Source organism: Sphaerodactylus townsendi, linkage group LG05 (genome assembly GCF_021028975.2).
Source record: "Sphaerodactylus townsendi isolate TG3544 linkage group LG05, MPM_Stown_v2.3, whole genome shotgun sequence".
Classification (NCBI taxonomy): domain Eukaryota; kingdom Metazoa; phylum Chordata; class Lepidosauria; order Squamata; family Sphaerodactylidae; genus Sphaerodactylus; species Sphaerodactylus townsendi.
The window spans coordinates 84,220,309-84,238,375 of NC_059429.1; the positions used below are offsets into that span (position 1 = coordinate 84,220,309).

The 18,067-nt window shown below is 42.2% G+C and overlaps 1 protein-coding gene across 1 annotated transcript; it reads right to left on the bottom strand.

Moving 5' to 3' along the window:
* Positions 1-1,941: 1,941 nt before the first annotated feature.
* LOC125433373 (acidic mammalian chitinase-like) lies at positions 1,942-13,376 on the bottom strand. Its single transcript, XM_048497874.1, is given in 12 exon segments — positions 1,942-2,225; positions 3,680-3,821; positions 3,931-4,050; positions 6,401-6,586; positions 6,751-6,874; positions 8,041-8,165; positions 8,867-9,032; positions 9,999-10,055; positions 10,667-10,707; positions 10,710-10,879; positions 12,775-12,804; positions 13,352-13,376. Coding segments are annotated over 12 exon segments (1,470 nt in total).
* Between the last annotated feature and the right edge of the window lie 4,691 nt (positions 13,377-18,067).

Consider the following 18,067-nt stretch of genomic DNA (forward strand, 5'->3'; position numbering starts at 1 on the left):
ATGTCTAAAGTACCTGCACTTGTCTGTTTGCTTAAACACAGATTGGTCTTTAGGGGAAGTACACTGGTTTCTCCATGCCTGTAAAATTCCTTTTCCTGTTGCAGAAAACAAGCCAGTGGTGTGACTTTAGCTCCTGTGTTAGTGATGGCAGGAGAGAATGATGCCACCACCAATACAGATATATGTGTAGGCATTCCTTCAGTACCCGATAAGAATTACTGCCACTTCTATATCTTAGCTATTGCTCTGTTCCTTCACATTTACTGCCTCTTTAACTTCCCTTCCTTGATGATCCTCAGGATTAATGGTGACCTCTACAGCCATTTTGCTTGCAGACGCCCTTCCCACATAAAAAAGAGCCAAATCTCCCTTCAGGGAAGCCCGTCCCAAACCACACAAGTTTGACTTTATTTTACTTGCACTTCTGTTGGCATCTGAGTCTACGGCAGCAAATAATTTGTCAATCTCTTTTACTCCTGTCTTGGATTGTAATCCTTGTGGCCAAGTACTTTGTTACCTCTGTATTATCTGCAGCACCTAGCACACTGTTGGTACCCAGATGGATGTTGCCTTGTAGATTGATCTGACAATGACCTGTTTTGAAATTCTTCAGATGAAAAGCTGAATGATACATAAATTCTGATGACTAACAGGTTTTAACATGCTTACCTTTCCAAAACTCATAGGACATAGTACACATGTTGGCGGTTCATGGGATAGTATTAATAAGAACAGCAACTCATTTTTTCTAGGTCATTGTGCATTCCAAGCCTGACATCACAGAGGCTGCAGAACTGTCACTTCAGAATCTTTTGATTGTGATGCATCACTTTCCTAAAACAGTGCAGGTTTCTGTCTAAACCAGGGGTAGGGAACCTGCGGCTCTCCAGATGTTCAGGAACTACAATTCCCATCAGCCCCTACCAGCATGGCCAATTGGCCATGCTGACAGAGGCTGATGGGAATTGTAGTTCCTGAACATCTGGAGAGCCGCAGGTTCCCTACCCCTGGTCTAAACTCTGCAAACTTTTAAAGCTCAGCCTGGTTCAGTTTATTTGAATAGTGTAGTGTTTTAGTGGTTGTTATAGGACATACTTGGTTTATTAGAAAGAATCCAAGAAGGGACCACTATAATTTGGTTCTCTAGAACACAGGTCTTCAACCAGTGCATCAGTACACTTGAAAGGATACCATTAAACACCAGGTGAGTTTATAGCCAAACTAACCTAAGGTCCTCTAAAAACCCCAGTGAATATTAGAATAGTAGTAGCAGTGGGGATTTAACGTTGTACGATACTGAAAGAAGAACATGTTGGCGATGATGGATAGTTGTTGGAACATCATGGAATTTTTCCCATGGCACAGCACATGAATTTTCTGGTGATGCTATATAGGGGGAATCACAGTCTCCACAGGTAAAATGCATGAATAATCCTTTGTTTATCTAATGTAGGGTGTCAGCTATCTGGAACAAGTGGTTTCCTACCTGGTTTAGCACAAGTATGCTGTCATTTCAGCTGAGACCTCTAGAGTTGTAATTCCCAAATTTGCCCTTCCATACTCTCTTTGGGAGGAAAGGCAGCATGGTATAGCCCAATCTTGTAAGATCTCAAAAGCTAAGTAGAGTCAGTACTTGGAAGGGAGACCACCAAGGAACACTCTGCAGGGGAAGGTAATGGCAAACCACCTCTGCTTCTCACTTGGCTCGAAAGCCTTTTCGTGACACAGGTAGCCAATTTTGATGTACTCAAACGCAGAATGAAAAGTTTGTCTGAAGTTTAAAGAAACAACTAATATGGAATGAGTATATACTCACGGGCACTTTCCGAAGTTTATCCTCTTACCAGACTTTTATTTTTAATGTGTTGTCATGTGAACACCTACACCTGAAGAGAATTACACTTTAAATCTGGCTTATGGGGAGTTTGGAGAATCAGAAATTTATACTTGGATTTTGTAGCAGCTGCAGCTTGGATCAAAGACCAGACCTGTTTGGCAATATTGCTCATAAGTGACTCCATTCTGACAGTGCCAGAAAGCATTTTTGTTGCTGGCCACAGGGTATAGACCATTAGCTTTGCCAGCACAAAATCCGCTGCCACCAGAGCTGCCGCCTCCACCAGAACTGCTGCCTGGAACTGCTGCCGCACCGCCAAAAGACTTCCACCGCACATACCCCTCCACCCACTTCGGTTGGAGGAAGGAACAGGTACGGAGGGCCTGACCTGCGGGTGAAAGAGCATCACGTAATTAATTTCACACAAATTGCAGTGCACTCATTTATTATCCCCCTCAACCTAATTACTTGTTCTTTTGTTGTTAATGAAATGTATATGCAGCCTCTCTATTTTAAAAGTTGTAAAAGTTATGCAAAAGTTTAAAACATTAATGATAAAAATGACCTCAAAAGCCACTGAAATATGACAGCTTGATAAAAGTCAAAGATAGAACCATAAAAATGTCAACATCCTCATAAAAAAGGATGAAATTAAACATCTACAAAGACTATGGCCTGAATGCACATGTCATAGGAATCATTTTGAAGCTAAATAGGTTTAGGCTAGTACCTGAATAAGAGACCAGGTTCATGAAGTGCTAGCAAGTAATGTAAAAGGCTTGCTGCCTAAAGAACATGGCCTATGCTACAGATCATCAAAACCTATAAAAGAATGATATTTTTTAGAATAACCTGAAGAATAATCTAAGTAGAATTATTTGCTAGTTAATATGTGAAGTGGTTTATAATTTTTATAATATGCGAAGTGGTTTATAATTTTTAACACAGTTGTCTCCATACAAATCCTGTGAAGTTGAGAAAGAATTGCTTGATCAGAGTCATTCAGTGAGTATCCTGGGTCACATAAAACATTCAATGTGGGCTTTCCTATCCAAATTTAATATTCTAGTCACTCTACCATAGAAAATCTCAGCAATTTATTGAGAAATCAGAAAATTCTGTGAGAAGTGTTCAGTGTATGAAATATGTTGTGGACTAAATGGATCTATAGCCTGATCCAGCATAGTTCTTTTTTATATACTTTCTAATGTGGATGACACTATTAACATATTTGTGTTTCTTTTAAGGTTGCTTCTTCTAGAACTGCTGTGGCTATGGCCCTTTCCACACAGGCCACGCGAGCAGGGGTGCATTGGCACAGTCTATGCCGGTGTGCCCCCCTGGGCCACTCACATGAATGGTCCTGCTGGCCCAGCGGCTGGCAGCGCACCCTCTGCATGGGCCGTGCCGCTCCTGGTGCCCTTTTACCTCCTGCTGGCTCCTGTTGCTCTGTGGAGGCCAGGGGACATGCCCCTGTGGCCATAGAGACGCCTCTGGAGTTGGAGTGACCAGAGCTGGCGGGAGGTAAAAGGGCACACAGAGAGCGGATAGCGGCTGCCAGCTTCCACATGATGTGCGTTAAACTTGGCACCCGAAACCATCATTTTCAAAGAGATTTAGCCCATTAGACAAAGAGAAAATGCTGTTGTGGGGGGAAAACGCCTCCGTTCTGCAGCAGTGGCAGCTTTGCGACGATCTCCCCCACAATGCTGTTTTTACTGGCCGGTCTAAATGGCCCGTGTGGAATGGGCCTATGTTTGGGTTTTAACAAATCATAACAAGTCTTGGAATATGTAAATGTCCACCTACATTTGGAAAATGCTCTTTATTGCTACTACTTACTACTACTTTGCAGTCCAAGGGCATTCTTCAGAGTGGTGATCAAGGGGAATTTGCCTTGATTGCAGAAAGTTCCAGTGAAATCATCCAGATCAATTGCCCATACCATAGCACCTCCAAAATTGTTCTGCGTCAACCATTGAGCCTTTCAGGAAAGAACGTTTTTTAAAAATCAGTCTGAAGCCTACAGTAATGGAGAGATTCTGATGCATCCAAATGAATACATGTGCTTATAAAACTGGGTCCAGTTGTACCTTGATGTTGAAACTCTTGATATTGTCATACCCAAGCCACTCGTTGCCTTGGTAAGCATATGGGACATCCTGAGGCGCATCCCAAGCTTGAGTGGCTCCATTCTTCAGGAAGGTGCAGATCTGGAAGAGGAAAGATGCACATTTTCAATCACTGATCTCAATGAGTTTAGCAGGTTATAACTCTGCTTAGGATTGCTGGTCAAAACTAAAACATTTGTTTTTCAGTAACAAACATACCAGGATCTGAATTCCTCAGAGTTTATATCCAAGTTCTTACTACTTTTTTAAAGCATGATTCTTAGGCTCTGCCAGAAGATTCTGATGGTGCCCCATCTCTCCTGTTGTCTTTGCTCTAATATGAATAAGCACACTAAGAGCATATGGTGAGCCAGTATTTCTCTTCTGGGAGGACTAGAAAGCCCAAATTCTGAAAGGGCTAATACCTTAAACAGAATTATAACATTCAGTAGGAAATAGGGGATGCAGGGAAATAGAATTAAAATAATTTAGTGTGAAATACTAAGTGGGGAGGGAAAGTGGCATGGTATAAGGGTCCATACTTGGAAAGGAGACCTCTAAAGAAGATTCTGCAGAGGAAGGCAATGACAAACCACCTCTGCTTCTCACTTGCCCTGAAAGCCCCTTGCTGGGGTTGTCATAAGTCGGTTGTGACTTGAGGGCATTTTACCCCCCTGCTAATATGATGTAATTACTTGACAAGTTTGATATCACTGCATTTCAGGAAATAGTATTCTAGAAGAGAAACCATGGTGAAAAGAATATTTGGCGCTGTTTGATTTTATGATGCCATGGAGATTAATGGCATGAAATTTTGTAGAAATAGCTTATTTCATTGCATAGTAATTGCTTTAAAATTGCAGTGCTTTATGTTTTAAACATAGCACTATGAATCTGATCAACAATTAACACTAGATAAGATGAAGTTTTCTACTTTTCCTCTCTAAACAATTTGAATTCTTGTGAGGAATGAAAGGAAAGAGTAGAAAAAAAGAATGGCTAAGAAAGAGAAGGGAGAACAAAGAAGCACAGAGGTGAGAAGATCAGTCTGCGCTGTTGAAATACTTTGGTGAACAATTCTCAATGCATCATCTAAATTAATCTCTGTTTTTTTAATTTGAGAACCTCTACATCAGTGATGGCGAACCTTTTCGAGACCGAGTGCCCAAATTGCAACCCAAAACCCACTTATTTATTGCAAAGTGCGAACTCAGCAATTTAACCTGAATACTGAGGTTTTAGTCCTGCGTGCACCAGCCGCTCTGCCCTGCGCTGCTCCAGTGCCTCCATCCCACCCCACCCCACCCCTCTGCCTCCGCCCCACCCGCTCAAGCAGGGGCCAGCCTGCTCTATCCTCCAGCAAGTCCCGCTCACATTGCTCTGCACTTCTCTAGCATTTCCGCCTCCTCTGCTTCTGCCCTCCCCCACCCCCCGGGCAGCAGCCATCCAGAGCACAGGCACCAGACCTGCCAGTCAAGTCCTCCCTGCTCTCTGCGGGGCGTCGTGCCCAGTGGCCCAAGCCAGCCTAGATGTGTGTGTTTGTGGGGGGGTGCCTGCCCAGCCCGCGCCAGTGAACCCTATCGCGTGCTTGCCTGAAAGGAGCTCTGGGTGCACCACCTCTGGCACTCGTGCCATAGGTTTGCCATCACTGCTCTACATTTTTCTTCTAGTCTTATCCTGTTGAGGTCCTGTCTGTTCCATTTCTTGCTTGAGAAACATTCAGTTAACCAATGGCTTTCATATTCTCCATTTCCCCCCCTCCCCTTCTTCATCCTTACCTGACTTTTTGTGCAACTTAAAACCTGCCAGTATCCAGTACCACCTCGCCTGATAATCTCTGCAAGATTTTCCATGATGACCTGATAATTCTTTCCCCCCTTTTCTCCCCCCCGCAACTTAACAACTGATGAACATTGTGAAGAACTCAGAAACTTGCACACTGTTTTGTAATATTTTTTGTTGGTTCTACTAAAATTGATGTTATAATTTGTTGCATTCGGATTTTTCTGTGGACCAACATATCTGCCTACAATCGCTGTCTGGTTCAGTGAATAGTTTTCAAATAGAGTTGGAGACTTAGCTCTTACTAAAATTATATGTGTCTAGGTTGTACCATTTTAGACTAAATGTGGTGGGTTTGCATGTTTCATACATAAACCTACCTGCCTTCACATAAAATAGCTGCCCATCTCCTTCTGTATAAGTAGTTTATTTTTTAGTACAGAGGAACATTCAACTATGTGAGCCCTTTCCTGAATTCTGAAGGATGGAGCCTGGACACAATTTTGCAACATTAGTGGACAAAAGGCCATAGCTATGCAGGACATTCCAACTGTGGTATATCATTATCACATGAAGGACAATTCCCATAGATTTTACTGGAAGGTTAAATTCTTGCCACATGATGATTATATCTGTTTTTGACTATACAGAAAAGCTATGTTACACATACCTCATAGTAAGCCCAGAACCCAGACTGTCTTGTGTATGGTCCAGCAGGCCCTGGCCCAGAAGTTGGAGCACCAACAGCAGTGTTGGATGGGTTGCTGAGCACAAATGTGTGTCCATAAGTTGGGAATCCAACAATGAGCTTCTCTGCTGGGGCACCACTGTTCTTCCAGTAGTTCATGGCATAGTCCTATAAGGAAAAAAAATAGAGTTTTTCCAAAGAAATGTGGATGAAAGTTTTATTGACTTGTGCTAATTAATTATTTTATCAGGAGTTCTTGGATCAGTTTGATCTGCTTTGTTGAGGCAAATTTTGCTAAACTGTAAGTGACCAGATTTTCAAAATATACTTACAACATTGAAGTAGATGTTGCTTCCAGTGTCAGCAGGTCCTTTATACAGGGGACTGTTTTCTCCAGTGTATCCTTCCCAGGAGCCATGGAAGTCATAGGTCATCACATGGAAGTAGTCTAGATACCTGGAGGAGAAGAGTTACCACGATGGCATTCAGTTTTTGTATGACTACTAGTTTTCTATACTGTTGGACTAACCATCATAACAGTGGTATAAATAGTTTATTTGTAGCATGTAGTTGGGCAGCCCCATCTAAAGCCCTTGAGTGAGGGATGTGGCACTGTTGTGGCATCTCCCCACCACCTCCAAGAGGACTTTCCAGTGGTTTGGGGAGCAAAACATGCAAACCCTCCTGCTACCTGAAAGCCCTCCATAGGACTTACAGTAAGTTCAAAGGCCAGGACGCTGTGCTCCCAGCCCTAAATCCCAGGATGCCAGTATGGAGGGGTGTGTGTTTGCAGGCTGGGGTGTTCCCAGGGATGAAGTCAACTAATGTTGGTTCCATCCCTGGGAAAACCCCAATCTACTGACCCCGCATGCTGGCATCCAATTGGGATACCAGTGCAGCCACGCCATGGCCCAGACTTTTGAGTTTTGTGGTGACAGGGCTGAGGGGCAGGCGGCCACCAGTGTGTCTGCCTTTTCCACCAGGGTAAGTGCCCCAGAAAGGGTAAATGCACCAATGGAAGGCTGCACCTTTCCAATGAACCAATGTGTTACAGTGAGATGTGTAATGTCCTTGGCTAGTCTAATACTTCTTACACATCAGGTAATGCTACCTATTAAAACTCTCAGGAGAGACTCTTTGCAAGATTTTCTGGTTCTACAGGGTGTGGTTTTACAATACCTCATCTTTTCCTTCTCTCTTTTTGTTCTGTGTATTTAGCTGTCCTCTCCCTAAAATATCCAGACACTGAGAAGGTCCAGCTATTGGGGAAGTTTGCAATAGGCAGGTCAAACTCAACCATCTTTGCTGCTCTGCCATGCCTGATAATGAGATCTTTGTCATTAAAGTGCCCCTTTCTAGCTTTTAGCAAACCTTGTTTTTCACCAGCCCAACTCATATTTCGTTTTTTGATTCCTTCTCTAATGTCAGCTACCCCTCAACACTGCCCGTTGCCAGTCCTTTCCTTTCTTCCCTACAGCATCAGCTTCCGCACCAGTTCTCCCCAGAGCATGTCACGCAGGAAGTCCCACAGTCTACTGCTAGAACAAAAAGGCTGCTTGAACTATAGCTGTAAGCATCTACCTGTGGGCACTCATCAGCCTATCTAATATTGTAATACTCACTGGCCGAGCTCAGGAATCTGATAGCCTGATTCAATGTTGGAAAGTCCAGCAGCCACAGCAGCAGTGACCATGAGCCTGGGCTGGTTTGTCTGACTGGCCTCCTGCTCAAAGGCCTCCCGCATTTCCTATAAAATGGAAGCAGTGTTGAAGAATATTATTTCTATACAGCTGAACATTTTCCTCCTGCTAAACAAGTGAACAAGAAATTTCTAATATCTGACAGTAGTAAATCTGCCCATATTTTCCAGTATCCAAGTGCTGGAGTTCAGATTTCTTCCTAATGCAAATCCACAAGGAAACCTCAGTTATTTTAATATCTATGAATCATATTCCAAAATATACATTTGAAATATTATGAGGCATTGTCAGATTTTATGATGAAAGACTTGTTGAAGTCCATAACGGATGCCTGGGAGAATATTTAACTTCATGCAGCAGACATCTATGCATTTTAAGAAGGTGCTTTTAAAAGCCTGCAAAGGGAAGAGGGAATGTTGTTTGTGAAATACAAAGCTAAATACCTGCTGGGCACAGGTAAACTAGTGGAGATTTTGACATCCTATCCAATAAGTTTTTTTCTCTCTATTGGTGATTTTTTAAAATTGACCAGCTTAATTTTTTTCATTAATGAACTTTCAGAAGAGCTGATCATTTGCAGGAGAATCCACAAATCAAAAGATCCATAGATAAATAATGTAGTTGATTCATATTAATGACGGGTTTTAAGAGGTACTGCAAGTGTTTCACCAGCTAAGCAACATTACTCTGGATTTAGCTAATCATAAATGTTGCCACTTGTTAAAATGAAATTATGATGCTACTTTACCTTAACTAGAACAGTAAAGAGGGACTTATCCTGAGCAGTGCTGCCTCGGGAACCTGGGTACTCCCAGTCGAAATCCAGCCCATCAAATTCATACTGACGTAGGAATTTGATTACTGAGGTGATAAAAGTCTGGCGAGTCTGAGAAGTGGAAACCATTGCTGTAAATCTAGTCAAGAACAAAAGAAGAGGAAATTTAGAAGCAGTTCTGATAGCCATAATTTACTCCCCTCTATTATAGAACGTATCTTGATGGCCGTTTCCCCACTTACAAAATGGTGGACGATATGCTGCAATTTCCTTTGCTGCAGGACCTTTTGAGCACTGGCTCATGGTCTCCACTGCAGCTTCTGCCCCCTTGTTCAAATGAATGCTGCAGCCATGCAGCCTCTACACAGGACTCCCCGCGATCCACTCGGGGGCTATCCTGATTGGCTGCTGGGCTGCTCTGGGGCGGGATTTTTTTCAATGTTCTGAAGGACAAATCCACGGCTCCTCGCTTTGCCAAGGAATCCACTGTTTTGAGCACCGTTTTGAGCACTCAAATTTGAGCACTCAAAACGATGTGGAGATGTGGATTTTTAGCATTAAATTTTTTTTAAAGAAAACCCAGGCTGCGTGCACACCCCGCCGTTGTCTAATTGGACAGATGGATCTACGTCATCAGCAACGGCGGGAAACTTAAACCCGGAGTCACCCTCCGGGCTTCCCCACTCCCCCGCGCGCCCCCGTGCTCGGTGCGGGGTTTTCAAAAAGGTGCTCGGCCATCCAGCAACAGAAATGATGTGCGCAAAGGAGAAAGGAGAGTGGCAGAATCGAGGTCGCTGCGTTGTCGCCGCTGGGGTAGTGGGGAATGCAGCAGGCCCTCAGATTATTTGCCGCAAGTACCACGCAACAAAAGGTGAGTGGGGAAACGGCCTTTGTTGAATATATCACAAAGAAAAAAAATGTCAGACTTAATTTAAAAAGAGTCAAAGGACTCAGCCCCAAAAATTCTGAACACAGTTCTAATATGTATAGCAGAGGCCTTGTGGACTGTTGCCAAATATCTAAACCCCTAGAAAGCTCAAGTCCGTAAGCCAATTCCCAGAAGGAAGAATTTCACCATACAAAAAAAAAATGGATTAGGGCTTACGGTGCAGTTCCAAAATTCCAACCTCCAATAGCCAAGAGAGTCTTCAGTTGGGAATTCCTGTGAGGAGACAATGAGGAGAAGTTCAGCACAATTCTGTGCTTGGTAAGCATCTTTTGTCATAATAGCTACTTTCCTGAGTCAGAAGGGGAATTGCGCAGACATGCTCTCCGCCGCGTATCTGTTTTGCTTTTAAAAGCTTCTATATTGTTGAATCAGCCAAGCTATACACTGCATATTAGAGATGTCAACTGAGAGATTTTAGGCTGCTACTGGCAAAGCACAGATTTGACGGAGGTTTATGTTGGATCAGAATCTCAGGGTTTCTGTTGCATACAGTTTCTACTGTCTTATCCACTTATATGTCAGTGTTGCAATCTGATCTTTCATAAAAATCATGTAGCTCAGCTGCTGTCTTTGGATGTAGAACACAAATGCAGTAGGGACTCTGTACATGAAGAAATTCTATGCTCTCTCTTTATTGTGTGTATGCTGCAATTACTTTCTTTTGACTTCAAAACATTGGAAGGATCCATGGTTGCTTCCTTCCATGTGTAATTTCAGGATACCAGCATGAAACCTTAACATTTTCAGAGTGCCTCTGGTGAACCAACATCTAATCAAAATTGTAATAAGATAAGCCAGCAATGTCTTAACATTAAGCTACTTACTGGTTCTTCAGTCCATTGAAAGATTGGTAAAGGGAATATCCTATTTCCATTCAATGGTGACGATATGTTGTTCTTCGCTGCCAGCAAATGCGCGCCAGATCAGGTTGGGTAGATTTTGCAGGCATGGGTCGATGTTGTCAGGCTTGAATTTCCCAAGGCCTGGTCTGTATTGGGCCCAGTTGGTGAAGTAGCATGTCAGCTGGTAGGAAAAGCCTACATCCAAGAGAGAGATTGAGATAGTAGATTTGATGTCATAAACTACAGTGGTCCCTTCTTTCAAATCCCCTGTTCTTAGTCTGAGGTCTTGAACAACAAAACCATAAAACTTAAATAAGACCCATATGTAAAACCACCTCCTTTGATTCTTCTCTGCAGCCTCTAAAAATCAAGCAACAAAATGAGCATGTAGAGAGGCAGAGTCTTCTAAGAAGAACTGAACCTTTGGCGCTAAAGTTGCTCAAGAAAACATGGTCCATTTGTTAAGTCATGGTTCAATCCATTTTAGCCTCAGTTGGGACATGTAAGGCATAGATCTTACCACCTGTTGACAAAAAACTAATAGGTTGGAAATTCTGAGTGTTACCCTTATCTCCAGCTTCATAGATAGGAACAATTATGCTGGAATGCCTTTTGGGGGGACCACAAATTTACTTAGGTAAAAATGTTAGCCAAAAAAGGCACTCACAAGGTCATATTATTAAGAATAAATTCTGCCAGGATGTCATTGGGATCTGTAGTCTTCTGAGTACGGAGACCTTTAACAAGGTTCATTATCTCTGAACACAGAACTGGTCCATGAAAATACATTTTCTTTGAATATGAACAACCAAGTTTTACTTGGCTACTCTTAGGCAGTTCAGTGATAGGTTTGTGATTCCTGCAGAGTTTGTCATTTGGCAGAGCCGATTTGTGGTGATCCCTTTAACATGGGTTCAGTTTGCAACTTAAATCCACAGTTTTAGTAGCCCCAACCACAGTACAAGACTGCTCAGTATAGATCTAATGGTGGTACAGTGACTGAGTGTGAACTGAATTGTGTGCTAAACAGTGGCGTATCTAGGGGGACGGGGGGTCATTTGACCCAGCATCAGCCTGGGTCATGTAAGGGGTACATTTTGGCTACACTTCCCCCTGCGTTCACGTCTGACTGAACTTCCCCCCGCTGCCACAAAAAAGCCTTCTCCCCAGGGCATGCTTCTGACCCCCTCACCAGCTCCTCTCGCCCAGACTTTCAGGGGACTTTCCAAAGGTGTGCACCCTATCACGCCTGTGCTTCCCCAGCTGAAGAGGAGAAGAAGGTGGCCACCTGGTTGCTTTTTTGGCCCCACAGCCCATCAACAAAGGAAGCCCCAGCAGCAGGTGAGGTCTGGTAGGATGAGGTGACCCAAAGTGTAAGCTGGTGGGGTGAGGCTGCTTGTTTGTTTGCCTGCCTGCCTGCCCAGCACACCTTGGAGCAAGCCATAGGCACATTGAGCATATGCAGAATGCAGCCTCGGGCCTGGGGGCAGTGACAGCAGAAGAGTCAGCAGGGGGAGTGGGGGGACAGGGAGTTCCGTGGGCCTCTGGGTCCCACATTTTGTAGCAGTACGCCACTATCGTTGCTTTCAAGCAGTCGATACCCTCTTCAGCACAACCGTGTGGAGACTTGCCTCAAGTGCATTTTGCGCATACCCGTACAGTCAGAATGGAGTCTGAGCTGCTGAATGATTGAATTCTGCAGAGATATAATGTAGATACTGATCAGCAACTTTGGATGGTGAAATACTGCATCTGTTCTGCATAGGCTGTGCATAGTAATCTTGGGAGGATCAGAATTTTAAAATAACTCTGTGCAGTAAAGGTGGAAGACTGCAACTGTAGGGCTTGTAAAGATGCAACGGGGCAACCCCCTAACAATTCTATAAAGTACCTCTCCACAGCTAGAGAAGGAAATATCTTAAAATAATCATCTTAATTTTTGTACTCTCTTTGGAAAAGGCAAATATACAATATCATAAGGTGTAGTTATTTTAGTTATTTTTATTCTCCTGAGGTAGCTCTATGTTGGCATAGAAGATGCCCAAGTTCATCCACTGAATCCATTGCTTATATTCCCACCCATTACTTACCCAGCTGAGCATTCAGCAAAAGCACCAAACCTATGAATAAAATAAAAGAATAATCCTTTGAAATAAAAAGGAGCACATGCATTAGAGACACAAATGCATTCAAATAAATTTTGAGCCTAATGTGTTTTACATTGGATGATAATTTCTTGAGCTTTCATGCAAGAAAATCGAAGGTATAATGGATGTACCTACTGAGTAAACACATTCAGTGTTCTACATTTTTTGGGATCTAAGTTCATTTTACATTACAATCTTTGCCTCAGTTTCTAGATGTTCTACATCATACCCAAACTCCTGATGGTTGCCAGAGGTGTTAATTGCGTCCCATCAAGAACTGGGAGGTGACCATCACCTTGGGTCTCCTCGACCCAGTCACAAGACCGCCATCTTTGCTGGATTTAACTTTGCAACTTCATGTCACATGTCCTTTTTATTCTGATGTTCTTCAAAAATCCCTTGGGATTCTAGGGAACTGCACTGTCTATTATCCCATCAACAGAGTGCTTAAGAATGGTGTTATATAGTTCATATTCCAATAATATTATACACAAATATCAAGTAGTAAGTATAGTCTTACCTGTAAGGAAGATCAGCTTGGCCATGGTTAATTCGTGTACCACTGCTCCATAATCTGCCACTGTCTTTTATAGAGTGAGCTTTCTTCTTTTACTGCTTGGTTCCTTATCAGTAAAGATAACCACACAGGTTATTTAAACAAACCTAATTGGTAGGTAATGGATAAATAAATGGATATTTCCATCTCACCTTTGTAATGTGCCATTTTCTCTCATTCAGTGGATCTAAATAACACTGCTAAAGGAATATCCTCAAGATAAGAGCCAGTTTGGGAATGTGTGTGTTCTAAGAGGTAATAGTGGCTATTGTGTTTTTAGCAATTTTATCAGTATTTGTATTGCTGTATAAATGCGGGTTTCAAAATATACCTTTGTTTAACATTAGTGGAGAGAAAAGCTGTAGATAACTTTATCTGCAAGAGAATTTTGAAGGAGAGGGGACCAAAGAACATTTATGTACCTGTCATGCTGATGCTAGCATTCATTGTGCCAACTTCTGATGGGTTACAGTTTGAAGTTCTTTGTTTAGCCACAGCTCATGTTGGATTCAACTAGCCTTGGCATGTGGAAATGTTCACAGCCTAATTTGTGAAATTTTGAAGGAAAGGGCTGTTTGCTATAGATTTCAATGAGGGCTGATTAAAAACTTCCATGATGATTTTGAGTGAAGAACTGAAACTCAAAAGCCATTTATAAGTAGAGGATTAACTTCATGCATTTGTTGCTTTTATAATACAGGTGGTGAACCCGTTAGAGTACTTGAATTTTAAGTTCACTCACAGATTCTTAAAATGTTATGTGAAATAAACATGTGAAATAAATTACTATGAAACTGGTTTGTGTGAGTGTCAATTGCCATCAAATTGCTTCGGACTAATAGTGACCCTATGAATGAATAACCTTCCAAATGTCCTATTTTTAGCAGCCTTGCTTAGCTCTTGTAAACTGAGGACTGTAATGGCGACCCTTATATCCCGGGCTAGGGAGAGATATTAACCCACCGCTAGCCACCAATTGTAACAGGACGGGTAGCCTACAATCAAGGTTCCCACTAAACTGACCAGTGGGGTTTCCTTTGCCACCCAAAATATCCCAGGCTAGTGTTCAGGGATCTTCTTTTTACTCTGCTGCCACCATTAAAGGGAAGGAACTAGGAATACCAAAACTGCTGCTGGCTGCCAAATGTATAAAGGATCCCACCTCACATTCGCTCTTGGTCACCGGGGGGGAATGTCGCTGGAGTCCATATATACAAGAAAATGGAGGGAACTCAAAATTGGCTGGGATTCTAGTCTCTCAGACAGGCACTCTTCAACCTCTCACACACAAATGTAGGCTGGCATGAGGGTAACTTGAACACAATGAATTAAATTTATTTTGAAAACAAAAGTTGGTTTCAGAGAGTTATTTTCACTTAAAAGTTACAGAGCTTCAGATATTATTTAGGTTTCACGCACACACACACACAGACACACACAGGTGTCTCTTCAGGAATGATTATGCTTTTATACACTTTGCTTTTCCTCACAGACGGACACTAGTCCTTTCTGATCCACAACCCACTGAATACACACACACACACACACACACACACCCAGTCTATGCCCTGTGAGATTCTGGCATACAAAGCCTCCCTCTCTCACACTGCTCCCAAACTGGCCTCACTGCCACTGGATCGGGCCTTCCCAAGACTGGTGATGTACAGGGGCTGGACAGACTCCTAGGTCTGGTCAGTGTCTACTGACAAGCCTCTGGCCAGCGCTTCGCTCTGCACCAAAAAGCCAGCGCCTTCCTTCCTCTCACAAGCTTCCTTTGCTTGAGAAGGAGAGTCACTAGAATCCTGCCAGCTATCTGAGCTGGACCAGAATTCCTTTACACCAGAGACAGAGTGAGAGACGCTTCACTCCACAGGACTCTGCTCTCAAGCTGAACAGGCAAACTGTTGGGCTCTTCTGGAACTCCAAACAAAGAACTGTCTGACAGGTTCTCTCTGTCTTTCTGTTTATCTAGCAGCGTTTTAGCGCCCCCTTACATTGGCCAGGGGCAAACAGTGCCTTCCATCGACCAATCACCTTGCTTTTATTTAAATTAGGGCCTGCTGCCTTACTTTTACTGTCACCCAGGCCTCTTTAAGCAGGCCTGTTTCACACCAGCCGTTCAGGGTGGGGCAAGTCCGTTACAAGGGTCATGGCTACCTTGATTGAGTCAATCCATCTCATGTTTGGTCTTCTTTTCCTGCTGCCTTCAACCTTTACCAGTATTATTGTCTTTTCTGGTGATGCTTGTCTTCTCATAGTGTGACCAAAATATGATAGCATCGGTTTAGTCATTTTAGCTTATAGGGAATATTCATTCTTGATATTATCTAGAACCCATTTATTTGTCTTTTTGGCAGTCTTTGGTATCTTCTCTAACACTACATTTCAAACGATTCAACTTTCTTCCTGTCAGCTTTCTTCATTGTCCAACTTTCACACCCATACATAGTAAAGGGGAATACTATGGTATGGATTATCTTGATCAAGATAATCAGTGAAAGATCCTTAAACTTAAGAATCTTTTATACCTCCTTCACAGGTGCCCTTCTCATTCTCAGTTTCCTTCTAATTTTGTGGTTGCCATCTCCCTTTTGGCTGATGATGCAGCCGAGGAACAGAAAATCTTGAACAATTTCCATCTCTTCACTGTCAACCTTAAAGTTGTACAAATCCCCAGTAATCACTACTTTTGTGTTCTAGATGTTCAACAGTACTCTTGCTTTGGCACTTTCTTCTTTAACCTTCCGCCTAGTGAGAGTAGTTAAGAGTAGTGGACTCTAATCTGGAGAACCAGGTTTGATTTCCTACTCCTCCACATGAGCAGCAGGCTCTTACCTGGTGAACTGGATTTATTTCCCCACTCCTACATTCCTACTGGCTGACCTTGGGCTATTCACATTCAGAATTCTCTCAGTCTTATCTACCTCACAAGGTGCCTGTTGTAGAAGGAACAATGGAAAGGAGTTTGTAAGCCACCTTGAGTCTCCTTACAGGACAGAAAGGCAGGGTATAAATCCAAACTCCTCTTCTTCATCATCAGAACTCATTCCAAGTCTTTACTGTTAATATTTCTTTCACTAATTTTCACTCCACCTTCATTTAAATCCAGTCCAGCTTTCCTTATGATATGTTCTGCAAACAGATTGAAGAGATGGGAATAAAAAACATCCTCGTCTGACATCTTTGCCAACTGGAAACAATTCTGTTTCTCCATATTCTATCAGTCATTCAGTCAGAACTTTTATTGGAGTAAAAGGATGATGCACAAATTTATGAAGTGTTCCTTATTCTATCCTAACAGTAGCTTCTTGTTCAGAGTGCAGATTGTGCATCAAAGCAATCAGACATTGTGACACCTCCATTTCTTTCAAAACCAACCATGCCTTTCCATTATCCACACAGTCAAAATCTTTGCTGTAATCTATGAAACACAAGCTGATTTTCTTCTGAAATTCTTTTTTATGCTCCAGTAAGTACCTTAAATTTAAAATGTGATCTTTTGTGCATCTTCCTTTTCTAAACCCAGCTTGAACATCTGGCATTTCTCATTCCATATAAAGTAAGTCTTTGCTGTTCAATTTTGAGCATCCCTTTACTTGCTTCTGAAGTTAATGTGGTGGTCTGATAGTTGCTGTAATCTTTGATGTTTTAGGAATTAAAATGTAGATGAAAGAGTTTTCAATCTGTGGGGCATTGTTGGCATATAACTCTATTGATATCCCACTTACTCCTGGTGATTTGTTCCTCCTAATTGCTCTTAGTGCAGCTTTTACTTCACTTTCTAAAAGTGTAGGTTCTTCAAAAGATTCTTCTTAGAAAGAATCTATTATCCCATCTCTTTTGTACAGTTCTTCAGTGTATTGTTTCCATCTTTTTTTATTTTGTCCAATTAATGTTGATCTTTCTGTGTTGATCTTGCCTAAGTGTGCTTTAAATTTCACTTGACAAAGTCTAAATTCCCTATAGCATTGCTTTGAGCTTTGCTGACAAACACAGTTCCCCTCACCACATCAAGGTGTGTGTCCAAGAGGGGAAGTGAAATGGATAGGAGATGCAAATGATTACAAATATAATTATCTGGAATATGAGGTCCTGTATTGACATATACTCTGATTTAGGAGAACATCTGCTTCCAGACTATTGCAGGATTCAGTCAAAGATGTTTTCCCCAGGTTTCTGTTTTGAAAACATATATGTAATGCTAAACTATTCTTTCTTGAATCTAGGATTATGAAGTCAAAAGGACTAATAATGTTGTTCCAAAAATATCCAACAGCATTTAAGTTCTGCATTTAAATCTGTGAGTTATCCAGTGCAGCCAAGTCGCTTCTCAATGTAAGATAGTGTCTGAAAGAAAGAACTCTGTATCCACTGGATCCCATGCCATGGTGTTATTGCACAGAAAGGGCCTTGGTCAGTGCTTGCTGGTGTCAGGCTTGCCATTCCATCTGAAACCTCTATCAGAATGTCAATACAGTAAAAAGCAAGATAGAATCTTAATACTGTTTTCTTTTCCAGATAGCCTAAGTTACACAAATGATTCCTTATAGCAATTCTGACATGGAGATAGCCTTTGATTATATGAACTTTATATAACCCAACATATATGATGAATGTACAGGTGCCCACTTCTCGGTGCTTACACATGTAGGAATGGTTCTGCATCTGCTTTGCTTGCAG